At 38.3% G+C, this 25,887-nt stretch overlaps 1 protein-coding gene across 7 annotated transcripts in view; it reads right to left on the reverse strand.

Moving 5' to 3' along the window:
- Positions 1–25,887, reverse strand: part of MRE11 (MRE11 homolog, double strand break repair nuclease) — a 77,919-nt gene that overhangs the window by 42,052 nt on the left and 9,980 nt on the right. For all 7 annotated transcript variants that reach the window (XM_061142861.1, XM_061142870.1, XM_061142846.1 and 4 more), the window contains 7 exons: positions 17,595–17,682; positions 16,094–16,235; positions 12,351–12,465; positions 7,726–7,911; positions 6,867–7,038; positions 4,131–4,211; positions 245–371 (listed from right to left, as the gene is read on the reverse strand). In XM_061142861.1, the coding sequence (XP_060998844.1) occupies positions 245–371; positions 4,131–4,211; positions 6,867–7,038; positions 7,726–7,911; positions 12,351–12,465; positions 16,094–16,235; positions 17,595–17,682 (911 nt within the window). The remainder of the gene's footprint in view (positions 1–244; positions 372–4,130; positions 4,212–6,866; positions 7,039–7,725; positions 7,912–12,350; positions 12,466–16,093; positions 16,236–17,594; positions 17,683–25,887) is intronic.

Below are 25,887 nucleotides of genomic sequence, written 5' to 3' on the forward strand. Positions count from 1 at the left end.
ACTGCAACTACTGAGCACACCTGCCAAAACTACTGAAATGCAAGTGCCCTAGGGCCCCGAGATCCACAACAGAAAAGCCACAGCAATGAGAAATTCCCACACCCCAGCTACAGAGTCGCCCCCGCTTGCCAAAACCAGAGGGAAAAACTGCAAAAAAACAAAGACCCTGCATAGCCAAAAATATACCTTTAAAAAGCTGCTAAAAATATCTTAAAAAAAAAAAAAAAAAAGATAACCAGCTTACCCGTGTTTTCCTTTTGTTCTCTGTGCCTGAAAAAATGGATAACATCTTTTGGATTAGCTACCCGATCCACAAATTTCTGGCTAAAGCGAAGAACACTGAACGGTTCAAAGCCTCCACTATAGTCCACCTGGAAATACAGAACAAGTTACAAAGGCTAGCAAACAACAGAGCACCAATTTCAGTATTTATGGGCAAGACTTTTAACTTAGTACTGTATGTTAATGTTCTACAATTCATTTTAAAGATCATGATGATGTTACACCATTTATTCTATGAAAAAATAAAGCTTAAAAGGTTTATGCTTCTGCAAAACATTGTTTGATGGAATCTAGGTACAGCAAGAATTCCCACAATGTCAGAATCACTGTATCTCCCCATGGTAAAAACTAACAGTCTAGTAACTAGGAATATAATCTGAAAAGGACACGAAATTTCTAAACAAGTTTTTTTAAACTTTTAAAACAGATATCCAAATAGAATGCTGGCACTAGATGCATTTATTAATTGGTTTATCACGTAAGGTTAAGCTTTCACATCAGACAAAAATAAACACTGGGAAAATCCATGGAGGAAAAGAAGCAAGTCTATGAGCTTTGAAAAATGATCACCTTCAAAACACGGGACAGTCATCTCTTGGTATTTCAGGGGGATTGATTCCAAGACCCCTGGCTGGGAACAACAAAGCCTGCAGATGCTGAAGTCCCTTGTATAAAATGGCACGGTTCAATCAGCCCTCCATATCTGCAGATACGAAACTGCAGGTAGAAGAGGGCTCACGATTTCTATTTAGAACTAACAATGGTTCTCAAGGCAGGCTTTTCCTAAAGACATCTCTTATGGCATCAAGCCCCTTACAAAGAAAACACTACATCTCTTCCTAACAGACATAATCATTTTCCTAAACCAGCTGTTCTCAAAGGATGCTCTGGGAACCAGCATTGTACCACATTATCAATCTTTCCAGACTACTCCTGACCTCCACCCAATTACACTCTGTCACACTTAGCACCAGCTAAGATTCTGTTCACATATTTGCTATTTGTTTATAGTATCTCTTCTCACACCTTCACCTCCTGTAAGCCTTGTCTATTTTATCATCACTGTCCACCCCCGACTCTCACATGCAGAAAAGAAGGCACTCAATGACTCAATGAACATCTGTTCACTGAATTAGTCAATCAGTGAAGGTCATCCAGGCAATACATTTTGGAATACTACCTACAGGAAGATATTTCTTCTTTTTATCATTAATGAGTTAGTAATGCTTGGGAAAAGGAACGTCAATTTCCAATTTAAGTCTGATTGGTTTTAATAGTATCAGGCAGACATAGATGAGAAACATGGTGCTTCTGCCCTGATAAAGAGATCTGTGTGGTTCCCTTAAAGCAGCTATGTTTCTATTACCCAGACAAACCATCTCTACAGCTCCGTGTTCTAAACCAGAAAATGCCAAATGCTCAAGCTAGGGGGTCTCCCCAAAACACGTTTTTAACAACTGAACTCCAGTCTAGTTTTATTTGTAATTTTCTGCTTCTAATAATTACAAAATTATTGACTAAGCAAACTTTACTGAAGTGTCCACAACGTCTAAGTACTCTGCCAAGGGCCAGGTATAAATAAAACAGCATCCTGGTTGGAAAGAAACTAAGAAGCTGGCTAGGAAGACAAACTATGTAATGAAGTAGCTGCAAGCAGAACCTGAATAGTGCTGTAAGAAGTATGTACAGAGGAGATTGAGGACACAAAGGAAGAAGTAGTGATTCTGAAGGGATGTCAAGAAAGGTTTCTATTGAAGAGGGAAGCTTGAGTATTAAAGGGGACTATTTCAGAAGAAGAAGAGAAGTACATCCCATGCAGCAGGATCAGCATGAGCAAACATGCAAAAGAGTGAAATAAACCCCACTAGGCCTAGGACACAGCAACTTTCAGTCAGAAACTGGAGTCTAGGAGGTGCTGATAGGAAATGAGGTAGAAGCAACGAGGTGGGTTTAGAACAGATCATGTCAAGTCTGGAATGCCACAGGAGAGTTTAGACTCGTTCCTGTTAGAGTTGGGATGTCATTACATCGTTTTCGGCAGGAAAAGCATGCAAGATCATATTTTAGAAAGACAGCGTTGGCATTAGTCTGGAGAGGCTAGACGTGGGGCCAGGAGGAAACTGGAGCAGAGGCAGGTAGGAAGCTGCAGTTGCAGGCCAGCTAAGAGAGCATCTGGGCTCAGCTACAGCAATGACAACGAGATGGAGAGAATTCACTCAGATCTAGGAAGACACACCCAGGGACAAAAGACCCAGTGGCTCAAGGTCGTATAGCTAGTGACAGAGCCGGAATCAAACCAGACAGTCTGACTCTAGACTGTCCTCTTTACCTTCATCCTGTACAGCCCAAGGCTTCTCAAATTTTCACGTGCATATAAATCTTTGGGGGATCCTGTTAAAATGCAATTCAGTGGGTTTAACATGGAGCCTGAGATTCTGTATTTTTAAGAATTTCCCAGGTGATGCCAGTGCTGGTGCAGTTTGAGGGCCATATCCCTTGGGCACAAGGCTTTAGAAGGACTCTTGGACTCCAATAAGGAGGTCTCAGGAGTAGGTCAAAATTTGGGAGCCATTATTCTATAGTTGATCATATGCCTGGACTGGACACAGAACTAACTAAAATATAGGAAGGGACAAATAAAACTTGTAGAAGAGAATGCCGAAGAGTGACTCAGTAAGATGAAAAAAATTTACTGGATTTGACAACTGAAGGTTGCCTTTTCCACCTGAGATGGTGGTGTCACAGCCTTGATTATAGTGGACTGAGGAAGAGACTGTTACATGAGCAATATAGACAATGTATTATTTGGGGGGGAAGAAAAATCAGAAAAGGTAGGAGCTAGAAGAGAAAGGCACAGGGGTGAAAAAAAAAAGAAGTCTGTTGTTATTTGTGAATATCATGATGCAAAAGATAAGCAGGTTTAGAGGCACAGGAAACACTTCGATTTCTTAGAATTTTCTAGCTCTGAAATGTCAGTTCTTGCTACATATTTATCAAGTACATGCAATTGCCAGGGACTGTTCTGGGATCTTTGGCTACACAGCTAATAAGACTCACAAAGTTCCATGCTTCTGTACAGCAGATAGTTTGGTAGCTGAGGACAAATAATAACCAAAATAAAAAAACAAATAAATTGGATGTCATAGTTCAGGCGAATGTGTTGTGGGGGAAAAAAAGAAGACATAGAGAAGGGTAACTGAAACCAGTAGTGCTGGATAGAGGGACTGGGGGTTACAATCTTAGTCAGGCTGGGGTCCACTGAAGTGACTACTGGGTGACGTGAGCAGACCTGGAGGAAGTGAGCAGATCTGATACATCCGAGGCACTGCAAGAAGTCCAAGTGCCTAGAACGAGGGGAGAGCGGGGAGCAGCAAGCGATGAAGTCAGAGAGCTCGGCCAACCTAATCAACACAAGACTATTTAGAAATGAGGGAAGCAAGAAAACAAAAACATCAAACCTATCAGAATGAACCAAAAATGGATAGCCAACAAGGACCTACTGTGTATATAGCACATGGAACTTTACCAATGTTATGTGGCAGCCTGGACGGGAGGGGTTTTGGGGGAGAACACATATATGGTAAGGCTGAGTCCCTTCACTGTTCACTTGAAACTGTCACAACATTCTTAGTCAGCTATACCCCAATATAAAATAAAAAGTTTACAGAAAGGAATGAAACTACGATTAAATCAAATACTGGCTGCTTTATTATTTCCTTCACCAAGGATGATAGCTCTTCTTACCATATGTACTCTCTTTGCTACTTTACAAAAAAAAAATTCATATAAACTGTACAAAACTCTCCTTTGAAAATCAATAAAGCTGAATTCATCTAAATAGGACTTACTCGCAGTCGTATAAGAGGTTTCTCTGGCTGTCGAGAATTTCCCAGACGTTCCCGTTCTGCATTTTCAAGCATTTCTTCAACCTCAAAATAAAGATATTGTCATGACTAGGGAGAAGAGGTACTTCTGGCTGGCATCTAGTGGTACAGGTCAGAGAGGACTTGTAAAATTCCCACTGTGCACAGAACAAGCTCCCACAACAAAGCATTTCCCAGTCTAAACTGTCATCTGTGCCAAGGCTGAGAGACCCTGCGCTCCCTTAGTAGGCCGGGACAATCCACTCACTCATGCTCCATCTCCCTCGCCTCAGAGATCGGGTTCAGGGGCAAGTACATGATCTCAGTCCAGGGAAACACAGTGTTTAAGGGGTTTATCTGGAACCACTGGGAAAAAAAATGATTCTTTCAGCTGTAAAGGCAATGTAAGTCTGTGGGCCACCATATGACAGCCTTCCTTATAGTGAAGCTTAAGATAAAAACCATAGGACTGGGTGGCACAGGACTAAACATGGAAACAGAGACAGAAGGATCTGCTATCTTAATTTGAGTTTCTGGATCTGGTCATCTTGAAACCAGCAAACCTAAATCTTTCAGTATTGAGTTACATACTGCGAGTAAAGCTGTGACATTGGGTGAGTTACTTTAAGGTTCAGTTCCAGTGGGTGTTTCCGCAGTTTCGTGATTATCACGTTTGCCTCACTTTAAGCTTCAGCTCCTCTTTTTATAAAATGTGGATGGTAGACTCTACCGTCCTATAGCATTGCTAAGAGGATTAAATGCAAAATGCTGTCAACAGTGTCCAGAATATACAAGCAATGAATAGCAGTGACAATTATCATCATGCTTTTTATGAGAATAAAATGCAAAGCACAAGAGCATACACAGAGTAAGAACTGAGTAAATGTTAGCATTTGGAACGACTTCCGTTCCAACAGCAAATCTGTAAGTCTAACTTGTTCGTAAGTCCAACAGTTATCCTAGGTACTCAACTAACACAATCGGCTACATAATCCTGTATTGTAATAGGTTTCCCAGCTGGTGCTAGTGGTAAAGAACTCATTTGCCAATGTAGGAGACACAGAGATGCAAGTTTGATCCCTGGGTCAGGAAGATTCCCTGGAGGAATGGCAACCCACTCCAGTATTCTTGCCTGGAGAATCCCATAGACAGAGGAGCCTGGTGGGTTACAGTCCAAAGGGTTGCAAAGAGTCAGACACAACTGAAGTGACTTGGCACACATGCACAAATAGGTTTATAATACTTTCCACACAAATAATACATAAAAACAAACACAAAAAATAAAGAAAACATTTTTAATCTTAAATGTAGTACTTTAAAAAGTACAACAGTACCAGCCACATCACTGCTGCTTTTACGCTTCCTTCCAGACATTCTTCAGCTTGAAATAAAGATACTGTACTACCGTACTCTATACAATGGTTGTGGTGGTTTAGTTGCTAAGTCGCGTGGGACTCTTGCGACCCCATGGACTATAGACCACCATGCTCCTCTTGCCTGGGAGTCTCGGGGCAAGAATACGAGAGTGGCTTGCCATTTCCTTCTCCAGGGGACCTTCCCAACCCAGTGATCAAACCCCTGTCTCCTGCACTGCAGGCAGACTCTTCACTGCTGAGCCACCAGGGATGCCCTCTGTACAGCACAGCACAGTAAGGTACACCAGCGTACAGCCACTTGCAGAGGACGCATGCATGTGACAGTGTACACCAGAAATGTGAACTCATTTAAGTGGTGCGATAAGCAAACGCACATCCACACCTTTCAAAGTTTGCAACCTGAAGGTTCATTCATAGGAGACTTACTGTATTAAGATGTCAAGCTCCATATTATCAAATGCATTCATCCAACTTCAAAGTGGCTCAAGAAATTCTGCAGAGGTTTAGGGATGGTGATCTGCATGGGAGGAGGTATGGGACTTACACTGAAGTGACATGGTCCCTGTGCTGTGCTTAATCGCTCAGTCGTGTCTGATTCATTGTGACCCCATGGACTGAAGCCCACCAGACTCCTCTGCCCATGGCATTCTCCAGGCAAGAATACTGGAGTGGGTTGCCATCCCCTCCCACAGGGGATCTTCCCAACCCAGGGATCGAAGGATCAAACCGAGGTCTGTTGCATTGTAAGCAGACTCTTTACCATCTGAGCCACCAGGGAAACCCAAGAATACGGGAGTGGGTAGCCTATCCCTTTTCCAGGGGATCTTCCAGACCCAGCACTGAACCAGGATCTCCTGCATTGCAGGAGGATTCTTTACCAGCTGAGCTACCAGGGAAGCCCTAGCAGACACATTTCAAGATTTTATCTGGAGGTAGATTTCAGGGTGAAAGGATGTGTGAGGGAGATTAGTAGGCTAAGGTTCTCCTCATCTACCATAGTATCCTGCCATTCCCCAATCAAACTTACTGCTTTCATTAATAAAATAAGCAAATTATCAAATTAGGATAAAAAGTGAAAAGCAATTATACATAAGTCTCTGAGAAGGAGGAAAGAATCCGGGAGGGTGGCTTAAAGTTTCTTCTATATGTAGCATTCTTCCATCTCAAAGACTTAAAAAAAAACTTTGATATGCCTAAACTCATTTACTGAACAGTGGTTCCCTAAAGGTTTCATGAGAATATAGCAAATATAACGTCTTCCCTCTAGTCTACTGAAATGTTTAATTCAATGTAAATAACCTCTCAATAAAAATAGATATCATTGACCTTTATCTAGAAGAATTACCTTCTCCAAGCAGAAGTTCTGTATGACTTGGGTTACTTTAGGATTATCTGGGTTAAAAATGTCTGGATGATCAGCCAGAACAACATCATCCATGAAAAACTGCCTCACTGTGCGGAGAGGAATTTTCTGCATATTCATCTTCCTTCCTTTAATACGCAGCAAACCAATGTGTCTGAAATGAGGAGGGAAATGAAAGCCTAGTCACATTGTAAATTTCCTCAGGAAGATGTGCACATCAAAACTATAATATTTGTTAATGTCTACAAAATCCTTACAACCTCCCCTCCTTAAAAAATGTTTAGTAATTTGACCTTTTTTTTTTTAATGTTTATGTATCTGGCTGTGGACTTTCTAGTTGTGGCATGCAGCACTTAGTCATTGTGGCGCCTGGGCTTAGTTGCTTCGTGGCATGTGGGATCTTAGTTCCCTGACCAGGGATCAAACCTGTGTCTTGGGCATTGCAAAGCAGATTTTTAACCACTGGACCACCAGGGAAGACTTTTAGTAATTTGATCTTAATGTTATATCACAGGAAAAAATGTAAACATTCTTCTTCCCCAGAATAAAATCTACTCATCCATCAACTTACCTATAGCATTCTAACTTAAAATTTAATTAATAAAAAATGTTAGCCTTGAATTGGCCTAATGAACAGCAAAATCATTAACACCACTGGGGTCTTCTGCTGAAAACAGCTTAAAATCTGGGAAAATAGTAACAGTATATGGAATGATCAGTCTTTATAAATAACTTTATCATATAAGTAACAGCACCATCAGTACTTTTAGCCTATGAGATGATCAGATTATTATAGCAAATATTTTTAAGAATTGAATTGGAAAATATAATCATTACTCACTTCTTTACAGCTTCTCCTGGGGAAAGAGAAGTGACCACTGAACTTCCAGGCTGTGACACGTAGAAGAGCTGTTGTTCATTTTTGGTTGGAGCTATTTTACACTCATGTTCATGGCCCCAGATAACAAGATCGATGAAGTCATCCAAAAACTGCTCTGGAATGAAGTTGGTACTTCCGTGTTTACTCCTATGCCAAGATTTTTAAAAACAAGTATCATAAATGTCCGGAGATATAAAAAAAACTTCATAATAAGTCTTTCTCCAGTCACTAAAGATTTATTACATTCCTTCTGTAAGCCAAAAAGTATTCAAGGGGTTGGGGATACAAAGATAGTATCTAATTCCTAATCTCAAAGGGTTTACAAACTTGCAGGACACAGACAAGTAAAAGCCTCAAAAGAGAAAGCAGTCAATTCTACACAGAAGCAGGTCACAAAAGGTAGAGAGGAATAACTCTCCCTGTGGGAAAGCCAGAAAAGCATGAGCTCTAGCAAGAGTAAAAACCTATAAACTAGTCTAAGTGTACACCAAACAGAAATCAGAAGATGACAGTGAATTTAACCTAAACTTTAAAAAATCAAATCAAATCTCTGAATATGTCCCGTCACTTTTAACATGTTTCTTTTACTGATTAAAATAATGAGAATATCAGCCTTATATAAGAGACAAGAGTTTTCAATATTAAATACAATATTGTATGAATGTGATTTCCAAACCCTTATTTCATACCTAGATTAGCTATTATTAAAAGATATTTGAAAACCCAAAGAGAGGAAGACAAGAAAAAAATTTTCCACAACACTGATTTGTATCACTGAGAATTTAAGTACAAATGTTCAACTATTTCAACCAGCATCCACTTGAGGCAAGCTGACATTCATTCATTCATTCAACAAACATTTACTGAGAGTCTATTATGTGTCAGGTTTCCCAGGTCTCTTCCAGATCCTGAAGACATAGCAACAAACAAAGTCCTTGCTCAAATGGGGGAAACTAGCAATAACACAACATGTTCATGTATATGCATACACACACACATATACATATATATCTATGTCTTTTATATAAAGTTTTGTCAGATAGTGATAGGTGCTATATAGAAAAATAAAGGGAGAAGTTACATGTAAAAGGGAGGGTGTCATACACAGGGTGGTCCAGAAAGGCCTCTCTGACAGGAGACAAGTAGCAGAGGATGGAGATGAGGGACCAGGAATGCCTGAGACCTAGGCAGAGGGAGGAACTGATGGCAAAGGTGCTGACATGCGAATGTGTCCAGTGAGCTCAAGAGCAGCAAGGGGACCAGTGTAGCTGAGCAGAATGAATGCACGGAAGAGCAGGAAGTGAAATCAAAGAAGCTCATGTATCTAGGAATGTTTATGTAAAAAAACACTTTTATGTAAAAAATGTATAATGCTATCACAATGACTGAAGAGATGCAGAATAACTCAAATAAACATGATGCATGTGTGCCTTCCTGGAGCACTGGAAAAGGGAGAATTACGCTGGTGGGTTGACTCTAACTTATGACATCGAAGCTGATTAGAACAACCTTGTGGAAATATTTTGCATGACAAAATCTGTTTAGGGTTTACCTTCTTTCGCTGAAAGAAAAAGAAAACTGACTGACATATAGAAACAAATAGGAAATAAAGTAAAATGTAAAAGGCTCAAAAATTCTTGCTCAATATGAGAAAATCAGGTTGTTGTTTTTTACAAGACCCTGAAAACATACTTACTCTGAAAATATTAAGTATGTAAGAATGCTGAAGGTGAAAAATGACCCTAACAGCATTACAAAAAAACCCTATTATAACCACAATGAAGGGCAGAAGGAAAGGAATTGACCTAAGTAACTTTAGAAATTGGTGTTTTTTATTAGATATAGTAAGGCTATGGACTAAAATAATATACAAACACTGAATCCTGGCTGGCAAATTTTCTCAATTTTGAAATTACTTTATATGTGAATTAAGATTTAAAAAATAAGTAAACATAAAGATGATACAATCCAGGTTTCTACTAGAGAAAGAAGTCTCAAATAAGGGAGAAGACAAAAATGAACCCTGTAGGGCTGGATTCGAATCAGTATGAACTTGTGCTAGGGTTTTTTCTTTTTTTAAACACATAACATTTGTTGTTCCGTTGCTTAGTCGTGTCTGACTCTTTGCGACCCCATGGACCGCAGCACGCCAGGCTTCCCTGTCCTTCACCGTCTCCGGGAGTTTGCTCAAACACATATATACATACAAACATGTATGCATGGATTAGTAAATATACATATATTCCTTTAACTCTAGTCATGAGGGCTAAGGAGACCTGCAGTAGCAGTAAGCACACTTAGTGGCCATATCTGGGTTTCTAAATACCACTCTCTGATGAAAGCACTTAGGGCTCCTTGGAGAAGTAGCTGATTCCTGGATTGGGAGAAAAATACAATAGGAGCCTGGGTCCTTGGCTAAGAGGAGACTCTGCCTTGGGCCCGCCGGTGTAATAAACTGCACTCCACTTAAAAAAAAAAAAAAAAGAGGAGCCTGAAGCATCTTGTAGGACTGGAAGGTTAATGACATAGTTCAAAATACAAAAAGGAAGAGGGCTTGCTGAAAGAGCACAGAAGCCAATATAAAAAAGTTCTCAATGGTCAGAGTTGAAACAAAGTAAGCAACAACAAAAACTGCTAATACTGGATTGTACCTCAAAGAATAAAATAAATATCTTGAGTCTATAGTAACATAAATAAATGAATAGAATGAATAAGTAAATAAATGAGAATGACAAATTTTCCTAACAGAAGACTTTCAGTCAATAATTAGAGAAAGAATAAGGGAAATTTAAAAAGTTACAAACAACACCACAGCATTAATTACTGGAAACAAGATGCACCAGTGGATGCTAAAGCCTGTGGGCCAAAGTCTAAGGGGAAACAGGATATTCACATAGTCTCAATGTATTTTTCCCAAAATATTTATTATTATAAAGTAGAAGATGTGACCTTTCCAGTGGAGAAACCTGGTCTGCACCACCTTAATCAAATGATCAAGATTATTAACATCACCCTTAACAGCTACCAGCCATACCAACATTATATTACCCATTCCCCTTAACAAAGCTGCCACTCCACCTCTCATTCTGGTATGGAATGGCTTATGACCGTTCCTTCTGACTTATCCCTACTTGGGGAAAGCAGAAAGTGTAGCAGAACTGGGAAGCCCTCAGCAAGAGAAGGAGCAAACTCTGTGTCTGTTACATGGAAACCACTCATATCAAAACCCTGGCTTCTTCCTCCTTTGAAACTCACAGGGTTTAATCAAGAATATACATAAGGCAACATAACACTGCAGACTAAAACCTTTCTTTCACTGAGTTCTGGTGATGGACAAGTACCAGAGTATTCTACAGTCAATAAATATCTCTTCAATAAATAATACTATTTAATAATAAGAGGAAATTATATAATCAAGCCCCAAATACCTTCAGATTCTTTTTCAATAACTTTTCAACTTTGTCCCTTATATATCATTTCACTGCCACCATTGTTACCATCTCACACTTTACTATAATTATCACATAATAAATCTTGTTTCTTCAAATCTCTATTTCCTTTTAATCAACCTTGCACCCTGCCACTAGATTAAATTTCTTAAAACTACCAACAAAAAAAAGCTGATCTATCTATATTTAATATCCTGGAAAAACACCTGTATATATGTACCAGGAGTAATGTATAAGAATATTCCTGTGCTCACTTCAGCAGCACAGCATATACTAAAAGAAAAAAAAAAGAATGTTCCTAACAAAAAGATTGTTAAAAAATCTGGAACTAACAAAACACTCATCAACAGGTGAAAAACTTGAAATGTATACATCAGTGAAAATGAGTCATGCTGTTAAGCAGCAAAATGAATCATAGTAACATAGGGCTTCCCTGGTGGCTCAGTGGTAAAGAATCCATCTGCAATGCAGGGGACCTGGGCTTGATCCCTGGGTTGAGAAGATTCCCTGGTGAAGGGAATGGCTACCTGCTCCAGTATTCTTGCCTGGAGAATCCCATGGACAGAGGAGCCTGGCAGGCTACAGTCCATGGGGTCACAAGAGTCAGACAGGACTAGTGACTGACACTTTCACTTTGAAGTAACATACTGCTGAACAAAAATAAGCCAACTGCAAAATATAAAGCATGGTTCCAATTATACCAAAACCAAATAAAGATGACTCATTATGAATAAGTGTGTAACTGAACAATAAAGAAAGCTACGGACAGATTAAATAAAAAGTGAAGACAGTGCTTCCCTCTAAAGTATGTGGAAAAAGATAGGGTCAGGAAAGGGCATGGGATAATGTACTGCTCATGTTCCACTTCCTTCTGAATTTAGGAGCATTCATTTTATGGTTTTTGGTATACCTTACCCATATGCTAGAAATACTCATTTGTATTATTAATAAGTATAAATATATATTGAAAATGATTTCAAAATGCAGTCACACAATGCACATCTAAGTTTGCCTGATCCTGCACTGACAGCTTTCAAAGAATAAGGAGCCCTTTACTAAAATATAGGTAAACTTAGAAACAGAGATTTGGGGAACCTCAATATTTGACTCAAGAATTTTCAGAGACAGAACTTTTACCTGTTCTGATGAATCACAAATAAGTTAAACCAAGAGTTCTCATCTTCTTTCGGTCTCAACATTGTCACTTTTTTGTTGACAAACATTCGATAGAGCCTTTCATCTGGAATGGATCCTGAAATAGACATTACATTATTTAAAAAGTTTTGCTTCTAAATTATGTGCTTCTCTGAGTATCTTGTTTTCCTATCAGAGAGATATTTGAAACCTGATATCATTATTCAAAAATGAAAATGTTCCAAGTTCATGCCTGACAGCTGCTAAGCAGTTGTTTAGTCGCTCAGTCATGTCAGACTCTTTCTGACCCCATGGATTGTAGCTCGTCAGGCTCCTCTGTCCGTGAGATTTCCCAGGCAAGTACTGGAGTGGGTTGCCATTTCCTCCTCTAGGGGGTCTTCCCGAACCAGGGATTGAACCCACGACTCCTACAAGTGTCCAGCACTGGCAGGGGGGAAGTCTTCACTGCTGAGCCACCAGGGAAACCTGCTGAGCAGTTAATTGCATTCAAAGAATGTTTTCCATGTCAAGCATACATACCTTCAAAATCTAGAAAATGGAGAATAAAAATGTTTTCTATGCTCATAGTCTTATTAAAATTTTTAATAATATTGTTTCCTACTCTACTTTTTCTATGTGTACCTTTGATCTAACATATACATTGTAAAATCCACAGAAATAACATTAAAAAGGGTGAGATTTTAAAATGTAGTTAAAAATAAGTTTTATGTATATTATGCTTTTAAATAAAAACAGTGTGCTTTTAAATAATTTAATGACTTTTAAATAACTCTTCCTAATTCCCCAAGGATCATCTTAGTCTAGTAGAGGTCAATGAAAATAAACATGCAAATTGTAATTTTAAATACTATAAAAGGAAAAAAGTCAGGATGCTAAGAAGGCAATTATCAGTGGGAGGACAAGGTTACTACTTCATGGAGTGATTAGGGAAGAAAAGCCAATGCTGCCGAAGTATAAGAGCTAGAAGAGGTCTAGCTTCTAGAGAGAACTCTCAGTGCTGCCAATGAAATGATGGTGGAACGTATGACTGGGACAAAAAAGGCAAGACATGAAAATCCAGGGCATTAGAAGGTTGATCTCCTTAGCTGCAGAAGCACTGAGAACCCTGACGAAATTGGAAGGTAAGCAGGTAAGAAAATTGAGGTAATGGAAAGGGTAGTTTACCGGTTGGCAGTCAGCTTCAAGGGTGTCTGAAAAGGAAGGACAGAGGGTGGCAGCGAGAAGCAAGGACAGCAGGGACTTGCCCTCCAGCCCTTCCACCCTAAGCCTGTGAGAGGCCAGGAGAAAACTGCACAGGACACAGGAACTTCGTGGGCCAGTGTCACTGAGAGTGGCAGAGCATGGGAAGCCTTCAGGGACTGAGGATATGAGGAGTGTGCTAACTAAAAAGGGTTCTAGCATATGGAAACCCACTCCAGCGTTCTTGCCTGGAGAGTCCTATGGAAGCAGCCTGGTGGGCTGCCATCTACGGGGTCGCACAGAGTCGGACATGACTGAAGCGACTTAGCAGCAGCAGCGTATACAGAGCTGGGGTGAGAGTAGCTGCTGGAGGGTAGAGATTGAGTTCAGCTAAGGAAAATAGAACAGGATGAGATGAGAGCTTGGGGAAAAAAGGGATGATGGAAGCAGTCTGCTTCTGGTAGTGACTAAGGCATAATGGGGTCTGTCCTTGGTTTGAAAGTGTGAGGATCAATCATTTTCTTCAGATATGATCCCTAACGTTACAGTGATTGAAATATCAGTAGTTTTTTTTTTTAAGTGTATTTTACTTCCTGCTCTATCACTTGCAAAAATCAGACATAATATTTTGATCTCATCTTCTGTATCTCTAAAATAGAGATTGCCATGATGATTTTCTATTTGTTGGCAAAATTATGTAACTTGGGCAAAGACTCTACACTTCCTACAGCAAGTATTTAAATAAACCATCCATCCTAATTATTCTTTAAAAACATATACAAGGAGAAATGAGTACTAAGGCTTCTATTATACCAAAATCACTCAAAAAATAATGAAAACTATGTTGAGGTTAGTTACAGAGTGAGTTTTTTCTCAATTTCCCTTGGGGTAATTTAAAACTGGTTTAACATGAAGTATAATTTTTATAATACCTTAGGAAATCGCAACCCACTCCAGTGTTCTTGCCTGGAGAATTTCATGGATACAAGAGCCTGGTGGGCTACAGTCCATGGAGTTGCAAAGAGTCAGTCACGATTTAGAGACTAAATGATACACATCAGAAACAATAAAACTATTGTATTCATATAACAAATATCAAACTGAACTTAACCAAATGAAGACACAAAAAATACACTCTGAACGCATGCTGAAAATGGTTTTCCCAGTAGTCATGTATGGATGTAAGAGCTGGACCATAAAGAAGGCTGAGTGCAAAAGAATTGATGCTTTCAAACTGTGGTGCTGGAGAAGACTCTTGAAGAGTCCCTTGGACTGCAAGGAGATCAAACCAGTCAATCCTGAAGGAAATCAACCCTGAATATCCACTGGAAGGACTGCTGCTGAAGCTGAAACTCCAACACTGTGGCCACCTGATGAGAAGAGCCAACTCATTGGAAAAGACCCTGATGCTGGGAAACATTGAAGGCAAAAGGAGCAGCAGAGGATAGATGGCTAGATAACATCACCTACTCAATGGACATGAATCTGAGCAAACTCCAGAAGATAGTGAAGGACGAACTCAATGGGGTCACAAGAGTCAGACACGACTTAGTGACTGAAGAACAACAAACATAAAAATAGTCTTCCATTCACATGTAATAAAGCCTAGCAAACAAGTTTTTACCTACTGGAAACTAAATAAATTACAGAAGTTGATGAAGCAAATTTTCTGAGCACTGTAGATGACAGTTCTAAACTAGCACTAATAAAAATATGTGAGCCACCAAAACAGGCCAAATAAGTAATTTTTAATTTTCTAGTAGCCACATTAAAATAAATAAAAGAAATTGGTAACATTAATTTTAATATATTTTATTTAACCCAATATCTGAGTAAGGTATTTTACATTTTTGTCTAAGTCTTTGAAATCTAAAATGTATTTTATACTTATAACATGACTCAATTTAGACTAGCCATTTTTCTAGTGCCTGATATCCACATGATTACTGTATTGGGCAGTGAAACTTTAAACCTTTCAAAGACTTCCAAAATATCAAAATCCAGTTTTCCTAAATTACTCTACAATTCTGATGTTCACGATTCTTGTCTGATTCTAAAAGAAAAAAAAAGAAAGAAAAAATAAACAATAGATACTAAGGGAAAAATATTTTTTCATCGAACTGCTATTAAAAATAAATCCCAAGGACTATTGAAATGAAATGAAATAAAGTATCAGTCGGTCCATCATGTCTGACTGTTTAAAACCCAATGGACTGTAGCCTGCTTGGCTCCTCTGTCCATGGAATTCTCCAGACAAGAATACTGGAGTGGGTAGCCATTCCCTTCTCCAGGGGATCTTCCCGACCCAGGGATCGAACCTGGGTCTCCTGCACTGCAGGCAGATTCTTTACCATATTGGTGCTTATAAAATAATGAAAAATGTCCACCAAAACCTTGTAACATTTTTTAAAGTCACCCATAAGTAATAATTAGATTTGCCTCACTTCCTTCCAAACAGCAACAAAGTGAACTTCAGAATCTGATTTCCTAGTTGCTTAAACAGTTAAACATTTACCAACATAAATAGTAATATAAAGCCATCTTACCTAAGCCATATAGAGCAATTTTTGTGCTTCCTTTTTGAAGCAAAACTGGACTAATGTCTATCTTCTCCACAGACATTGAACGTCCAAAGTGATTGACAAATCCAGCACAACTTAAAATATCCAGGGCGCAGAGTGCATCTGCCTATGCAAAATATTGTCAAAGAATATTAATGTATATCTAAAAATAAATAATCTGCATATCATGTTATTACTTATTAAAAGTATATTCTATATAGCAGTTATAAAAACCTAGATGAAGATAGTACCTTGTCAAAACAAGATTACAATAGTAAAGTATGTGCTATCCTTTTTTCTATCACTGTGAGTAGAATCACATGCTAAATGCAAAGTTAACGTTTCATCAAAACTTACCATGTCTTGTCCACTGAAAAATAAAACCAGCTACAGAATCAGTTATTTGTCATATTAAGCAGACCTCTCAAGAGGTGAGGAAAAAAAGACTAGCTAAATAGTGATTTATAATACAATGACCAGAAAAAATAAAATTATATTTTGAGATTATTTTAGGATCCCTATTATCTGATATCTTCCTCCATTTACAGTGGATTTAAGTACCAATAAATCCATAGTAAATTGAAAATACTGTAAGTCAAAATGCAGTTAAAGTACCTCATCTACTGAAAATCACAGCTTAACCTAGCCTACTTTAAACATGCTCAGAACACTCACGTGAGCCTCACATGAGCCAACACTTACATGAATTGGGAAAAGTATAAATATTTTACAATAAAGTACTGAGTATCATGTATTGATTACTGGATAATCTAGTGTACGTGAAGAACAGAATGGCTGTATGGTACATACACATACAGAATGGTTCTTACACATACAGAACGGTTCTAAGTGTGGCAACTGTTTACCCTTGGGCTGGGGTGTCTGATTGGGAGCTGGGCCTCACTGTCTTTACTCAGCATCACAAGAGAGTTATCTTCCCACAAATCATTAGCTCAAAAAAAGATCAAAACTCATAATTCAGTTTCAACTGAATGCATGTCAGTTTCACACCACTGTAAAGTTGAAAAATCTTAGGTCAAACCATCATAAGCTGAAGATGGTCTGTACTTTCTTATCAAACAAAATAAGATGCTCTAATTTAAATTTAAAACTGTTCATGAAACAATTATTTCCTACAGTGAAATTTTTGAGATAAAAGCACCAGGTAATCTGTAAAGCATTATACAAATGTTAGGTTATTCCCAACACTTATTTATTCCTAAATGTTATTCCTTCTACTGGTTACTTATTGCTAACTTTGGCACTCAAGAAATAAAAGCATATCTCACACATCAATTACTATCTCAGATTTTTTTAAGTATCTAAAAAGCAGTATAAAAGCCTATGTGAATGTCAAAAAGTCAATTTGAATCTCTGAGTCAATCTGACTAAAAGTTGCTGGGAAGAAGTGGAAGAATGTTTTCCGTAGAGAAATTAAACAGAAAATTTCTAAAATTTCAACAAACTTTAAGAACACAATAATTACCCCTGTGGGATCATCATGATTGCCATGAATACTAAACACTGGAATTGAAATGTTGAGATTGCCATCTTGGTAGTTCACCCATGGAAACCTTAAAAAAGAAAGAAAGAAAAAGTTTCTGTAAGAGACAAAAGTTCTTTCCTCTATTTTCCTCCTCCAAAAACTTAATACAGTTACAGGCAAACTGGATGATCTAAGTTGGCAGATGACTACTAGTTTGGAGCTTTAAAAAAAATTTTTTTAAATTAAAAAAAAATCAATCATAGGCAATAATTCAAGTCTGAAAAGACCTCAAAGTACTGCACTTGAAAAGAAAACCTTACAGTATATGATGCTTGTGAATTGTACAAATGATTTGATTATCTGAATAAAAAGCTAATAGGCTTTCAAAATTTTGAAAGTCTTTGTGTAAGGTCTGTATTTGTACTGTAGAAGTGGGAGAGGAAGAAATACTACTCTGAAATACAAAAGACCTTGATTAAAAATTCCAGTTCTACAGCATTGAAACAAGTATACTATCAAGGGCGAAAGACATCACCAGCCCATGGATGCATGAGACAAGTGCTCAGGGCTGGTGCACTGGGAAGACCCAGAGGGATGGGATGGAGAGGGAGGCGGGAGGGGGGATCGGGATGGGGAACACATGTAAACCCATGGCTGATTCATGTCAATGTATGGCAAAAACCATTACAATATTGTAAAGTAATTAGCCTCCAACTAATAAAAATAAATGGAAAAAAAAAAAGTTCCAGTTCTATCACTCACTAGTTGTATGACAAATTTTCACACTACTCCTGTCCCTAGTCACCAAGCTCCTCTTCTCAGAGGAAATGACACTAGCAATTTCTACTTTATCTGTGCAAAAATATCTTAAATCTGTAAAGCAAATACATTTTCCTTCTTCCACAAATGGCAGCACAATAGAGACCTCTGGACCCTGCCTTTATCACTTAACATACTTTGTAGTAAATCATTCCATATCAGTATATAAAGAGCTTCCTTGTGGCTTTTCTTAGCCAGACACTGTATGGATTATTATAATGTGTTGAAGTAGATACCTATCAATGGACATTTAGGCCATTTCTAGGCTTTTGTTTCACAAATGGTTACAGTGAGTAATCCTGTACAAAGGTACCCTTGTGAGAGTATAGGAAATTATCTAGGAGAAAACTGTCAGGTCAAAATGTACACCTACACTTGTAAATTTGATTACTGCCAATTTCCCCACATTGAGGTGGCATAACTTACATATAATACAATGGCAATGCATGAGACCATTTCCCCTTACTCCACTAGTACAATACATGATCAAACTTCTTCAATCTTATGCCAGTGGTTCTAAACTCTAGCTGCACAGCAAAATTCTCTAGGGATCTTTGAAGATCAGCCAATGTCTGAGACACAATCAGGGAGATTAACTGACCTAGAGACTGGGCATCAGTATTTTTTAAGATTCTGAGGAAAAGATAATACACAACCAGGACTGAGAATTACTGATGTATATAAATCCTACAAGAGAAAAATATCTCAGTATACTTCATCTCATATCTTTCATATTCTTTTAATATGTTTAAATGTCACTATTTCCTTTTCAGTGAATGATGTCCATATTCTTTACCTTATTTTTTTATTAACTCATGAAATTCTTTTAACTGACTTGAAATAATTATTTATCTATTGGGAAAATTAGACCTTAATTTGCCATGAATTAAAAATGTTCCTTCTGGTTGAACCTGGACTTCTGACTTCCATGGGCAGTTCTTGCCATGCAGAAATTTACAAAGACAAAAGCATCATTCTTTTATGGATTCTGGATTTGTGCAATACTTAGAAAAGTCTTTTCCACATCCAGATTTTTTTAAAATGCTTAACAGTTTCCTCTAGTTCTTTTATTGAATAAACTACATTTTCCTGGAGATATGTGACACCACTTTTATCAAATACTAATTTCCCACATGTATTGAGGCTATTTCTGGAACTTCTATACTCTTCCAATTATCTGCCTATCAATTCATGAGTCACACCACATTTTTTATTATTGTAGCATTATAATACACTTTTTTACAGCTTTATTGTGGTATAATTGACATGCAACATTGTGTTACTTTAAGGTATACAAATTGGTTTGATATATTTATATACTGCAAAATGATAACCACTGTAACTTACCTACCACTGTAAGCTTAACACACACTCCCTTCAACAGCTGCCAGCATGTCACACAGTTACCATCTCCTTTTTCTAGTGAGAACATTTAAGATCTACTCTCTTAGAAACTTTATTAACTATAACTAATACTATGCTGTTCATTAGATCCTAGAAATGTAATCATTTTTTAATTGAAATTATACTTTTTGACCAGCATCTCCACTTTCCCCCCAACACCAGGCCCTGGTAACCACCATTCCAGTCTCCATTTATATGAATTCAGATTTCCTATACTGTATAAGTGATATTACACATTATTTGTCTCTTTTTCTGACTTATTTTACTTAGCATAAAGCCTTCAAGGTTCATGCATGTTGTCTCAGAGGAAAGGATGTCTCTTCTCACAGTTGAGTAACATGTATATATTACATATACACACACATATATATATTACATGTTTATCCATTCTTCCACTGATGTGCACTGTTGCCACAACTCCCTTATCTTGGCTATTGTGAATAATCCTGCAATGAACGTGGGAGTGCAGATTATCTCTTTAAGATACGGTTTTCATTCCCTTTGGATATATATCCAGAGGGAGAACTACTGGATCACACGGTGGTTCCTTCTTGGAGGAGGAACCTCCAGCGTTTTCCAGTGGCTGCATAAATTGGCATTCTGAATAGTGCGCAAGGCTCTTCTCTCCATCCTCCCCAATACGTGTTCTCCCTTATCTTTTTGATGACAGACACCCTAGCAGGTGTGAGGTGGTATCTCATTGTGGTTCTTATAGGCATTTCCCCAATGATTAGTGATGCTGAGCACCTTTTCCTGTACCAGTTGTTTGTTCTAGTTCCAGGAAAACTACCATTGGAATTTTGATAGGGATTGAACTGAGCTATGGAGAAGGCAATGGCAACCCACTCCAGTACTCTTGCCTGGAAAATCCCATGGACGGAGGAGCCTGGTAGGCTACAGTCGCAAAGAGTCAGACACGACTGAGTGACTTCACTTTCACTTTTCACTTTCATGCATTGGAGAAGGAAATGGCAGCCCAGGTCAGTGTTCTTGCCTGGAGAATCCTAGGGACAGAGGAGCCTGTTGGGCTGCCGTCCATGGGGTCATTCAGAGTCAGACACGACTGAAGCAACTTAGCAGCAGCAGCAGCAGCAGCAGAACTGAGCTAAACACTACTTAGTAGTCCTCTTTTTCAGGGTTTCCCTATTTTTTTTGTTCTATTTTTCTACACGAACTAGTAAACTGGAAAAGAAAATTATCAAAAATGTAGTACAAAGAAATAAAGTTATAGGGGATATTAAAAAGTGGGTAGGATATAATTTTCAAAAAGAGAACAGGAAAGAAGGTTTGAAAACATTTCCTACTGTTGTTTAGCTGATAAGTCAGGTCAAACTCTCTTGCAACCTCATGGATTATAGCCCACCAGGCTCCTCTGTCATGGGATTTCTCAGGTAAGACTACTGGAGTGGGATCAAAGAAATCAAAGAGGACACAAATAGATGGAAAAATATACCATGTTCATGGATTGGAAGAAACAATATAGTGAAAGTTAATATACTACCCAACGCAATCTATAGATTCAATGCAATCCCTATCAAGCTACCAACAGTATTTTTCACAGAACTAAAACAAATAGTTTCACAATTTGTATGGAAATACAAAAACCTCGAATAGCCAAAGCAATCTTGAGAAAGAAGAATGGAACTGGAGGAATCAAACCTGCCTGACTTCAGGCTATACTACAAAGCTACAGTCATCAAGACAGTATGGTACTGGCACAAAGACAGAAATATAGATCAATGGAACAAAATAGAAAGCCCAGAGATAAATCCACACACCAATGGACACCTTATCTCTGACAAAGGAGGAAAGACTATACAATGGAGAAAAGACAATCTCTTTAACAAGTGACTCGAATTTTTTAAAACAAGGACATATGTTAAAAATTGTAAGAATCTTTCGAAATCCAATTCTATACTCAGCCAAATTATCAATCCAAAGTTAAAAGTACTCATTTTCTTACATACAAAAATCTCCAAAAATTTACCTCCCAAGATAAACTCCTTTTTAAAATATATATATACACAAATAGGTAAGAAACAAGAATGGAAATAGCTGTAAAAAGCAGAGAAGCGAAAGGCAAAGGAGAAAAGGAAAGATATTCCCATTTGAATGCAGAATTACAAAGAATAGCAAGGAAAGATAAGAAAGCCTTCCTCAGTAAGCAATGCAAACAAATAGAGGAAAACAATAGAATGGGAAAGACTAGAGATCTCTTCAGGAAAATTAGAGATACCAAGGGAACATTTTCTGCAAAGATGGGCACAATAAAGGACAGAAATGGTGTGGACCTAACAGAAATAGAAGATATTAAGAAGAGGTGGGAAGAATACACAGAAGAACTGTACAAAAATGATCTTCAAATAATCACAATGGTGTGATCACTCACCTAGAGCCAGACATCCTGGAATGCGAAGTCAACTGGGCCTTAGGAAGCATCACTACAAACAAAGCTAGAGGAGGTGATGGAATTCCAGTTGAGCTATTTCAAATCCTAAAAGATGATGCTGTGAAAGTACTCCACTCAATATGTCAGCAAATTTAGAAAACTCAGCAGTGGCCACAGGACTGGAAAAGGTCAGTTTTCATTCCAATCCCTAAGAAAGGCAATGCCAAAGAATGCTTAAACTACCACACAATTGCATTCATCTCACACGCTAGCAAAGTAATGCTCAAAATTCTCCAAGCCAGGCTTTAACAGTATGTGAACTGTGAACTTCCAGATATTTAAGCTGGATTTAGAAAAGGCAGAGGAACTAGAGATCAAATTGCCAACATCTGTTGGATCATCAAAAAAGCAAGACAGTTCCAAATAAGCATCTACTTCTGCTTTATTGACTACACCAAAGGCTTTGACTGTGTGGATCACAACAAACTGTGGAAAACTCATAAAGAGTTGGGAATACCAGACCACCGCACCTGTCTCCTGAGAAATCTGTATGAATGTCAAGAAGCAACAATTAGAACCGGATATGGTTCGAAACATACTGGATCCAAATCAGGAAAGGAATTCATCGAGGCTATATATTGTCACCCTGCTTATTTAACTTCTAGGCAGAGTATATCACGAGAAATGCTGGACTGGATGAATCACAAGCTGGAATCAAGACTGCCAGGAGAAATATCACTAACCTTGGATATGCAGATGACACCACACTTATGGCAGAAAGCGAAGAAGAACTAAAGAGCCTCTCGATGAAAGTGACAAACCTGGCTTAAAGCTCAACATTCAGAAAACTAAGATCATGGCATTTGGTCCCATCACTTCATGACAGAGGGGGAAACAGTGGAAACAGTGACAGACTTCATTTTTGGGGCTCCAAAATCACTGCAGATGGTGACTGCAGCCATGAAATTAAAAGATACTTGCTCCTTGGAAGAAAAGTTATGACCAACCTAGACAGCATATTTAAAAAGCAGAGACATTACTTTGCCAACAAAGATCTGTCTCGTCAAAGCTGCGGCTTTTCCAGTAGTCATGTATGTTTTGCTTTTATTTCCAATATTCTGGGAGGTGCGTCATAGAGGATCTTGCTGTGATTTATGTCAGAGAGTGTTTTGCCTATGTTCTCCTCTAGGAGTTTTATAGTTTCTGGTCTTACATTTAGATCTTTAATCCATTTTGAGTTTATTTTTGTGTATGGTGTTAGAAAGTGTTCTAGTTTCATTCTTTTACAAGTGGTTGACCAGTTTCCCCAGCACCACTTGTTAAAGAGGTTGTCTTTTTTCCATTGTATATCCTTGCCTCCTTTGTCAAAGATAAGGTGTCCATAGGTTCGTGGATTTATCTCTGGGCTTTCTATTCTGTTCCATTGATCTATATTTCTGTCTTTGTGCCAGTACCATACTGTCTTGATGACTGTGGCTTTGTAGTAGAGTCTGAAGTCAGGCAGGTTGATTCTTCCAGTTCCATTCTTCTTTCTCAAGATTACTTTGGCTATTCGAGGTTTTTTGTATTTCCATACAAATTGTGAAATTCTTTGGTCTAGTTCTGTGAAAAATACCGTTGGTAGCTTGATAGGGATTGCATTGAATCTATAGATTGCTTTGGGTAGAATAGCCATTTTGACAATATTGATTCTTCCAATCCATGAACACGGTATGTTTCTCCATCTGTTTGTGTCCTCTTTGATTTCTTTCATCAGTGTTTTATAGTTTTTTATGTATAGGTCTTTTGTTTCTTTAGGTAGATATACTGCTAAGTATTTTATTCTTTTTGTTGCAATGGTGAATGGTATTGTTTCCTTAATTTCTCTTTCTGTTTTTTCATTGTTAGTATATAGGAATGCAAGGGATTTCTGTGTGTTAATTTTATATCCTGCAACTTTACTATATTCATTGATTAGTTCTAGTAATTTTCTGGAAGAGTCTTTAGGGTTTTCTATGTAGAGGATCATGTCATCTGCAAACAGTGAGAGTTTCACTTCTTCTTTTCCTATCTGGATTCCTTTTACTTCTTTTTCTGCTCTGATTGCTGTGGCCAAAACTTCCAACACTATGTTGATAGTAGTGGTGAGAGTGGGCACCCTTGTCTTGTTCCTGATTTCAAGGGAAATGCTTTCAATTTTTCACCATTGAGGGTGATGCTTGCTGTGGGTTTGTCATATATAGCTTTTATTATGTTGAGGTATGTTCCTTCTATTCCTGCTATGATTATCTCAATAGATGCAGAGAAAGCCTTTGACAAAATTCAACACTCATTTATGATTAAAACTCTCCAAAAAGTAGTCATGTATGGATGTGAGATTTGGACCATAAGGAAAGCTGAGTGCCGAAGAATTAATGCTTTTGAACTATGGTGTTGGAGAAGACTCTTGAGAGTCCCTTGGACTGCAAGGAGATCCAATCAGTCCATCCTAAAGGAAATCAGTCCTGAATATTCATTGTAAGGACTGATGCTGAAAATGAAACTCCAATACTTTGGCCACCTGATGCGAAAACCTGACTCACTGGGAAAGACCCTGATGCTAGGAAAGACTGAAGTCAGGAGGAGAAGGGGATGACAGAGGATGAGATGGCTGGATGGCATCACCAACGTGATGGACATGAGTTTGAGTAGGCTGCATGAACTGGTGATGGACAGGGAGGCCTGGCGTGCTGCAGTCCATGGGGTCACAAAGAGTCAGACATGACTGAGGGACTAAACTGATGTCTGTTTTCATGGGTTACTTTATATATATATCTGTATATACATATACACATATACCTATATGTACACATACACACAGACATATACATACACACACACACACACATATACATACGCACACATTTTTACACATATATATTTAAGTTCTGTGCACTGAGAGAAACTAGAAGCACCAGAAGACAGTAGCCATGTGCACGCCAAGCATCCAGATTCTAGCTTCCAAATACCATTCCAAAAGGAACCAAGACTCCATGAGTATAAAGCCTGGGAAAATACAGAATTAGCCTGGAGCATCTTCCAGTGCCAAAAAGTAAGAAAGATGGGGAAAAAAGATTAGCGTACGTTGCCAGGACACAAGGCTCCTCTGAAAGAGTGTCCAGTGGCTAAAGCTGGAACAATTTATTTGAGCAACAAAACAGATTATCAAAATAATGTTAAACTACAACTCAAAGGAAAAAAGTGAGTTCATACTGATATAAATGATTTAATAAGTTCCTACTAATATAGACAACTGAATAAATAAATAAACAAATGGGGGACAAGGGACAGATCTTTATAGAAGAATTTCAATTAATAAATGGCAGAAAAAATGTGGGAAACAGGAAATCACCATGAGGATACTACAGTTAAATAGCTGTAGGCAAGAACCACTGGCAAATGCTAAAATTACTGGACAAACATTAAAGAGAAAGGGAATACTTGCAGAGCCTCTCCTAAAATTTTACTAATTTTAGTAAGTGGTGGCTTTAACATGCCCATAAATTCTTTGACACTCCTTTCTCTCTCCAGGAAGCGAAACGTAACTCCCTCTTTGAGTGTGGGCTGGACTTGGAGACCCACTTCTAAAAAAGAGTGAATGGAAAGAGAAAAATATTAAGTTGATAGTGGAGAAACCGATAAGACACCATCTTAACCAAGTGA

This window comes from Dama dama, chromosome 1, assembly GCF_033118175.1.
Source record: "Dama dama isolate Ldn47 chromosome 1, ASM3311817v1, whole genome shotgun sequence".
NCBI lineage: Eukaryota > Metazoa > Chordata > Mammalia > Artiodactyla > Cervidae > Dama > Dama dama.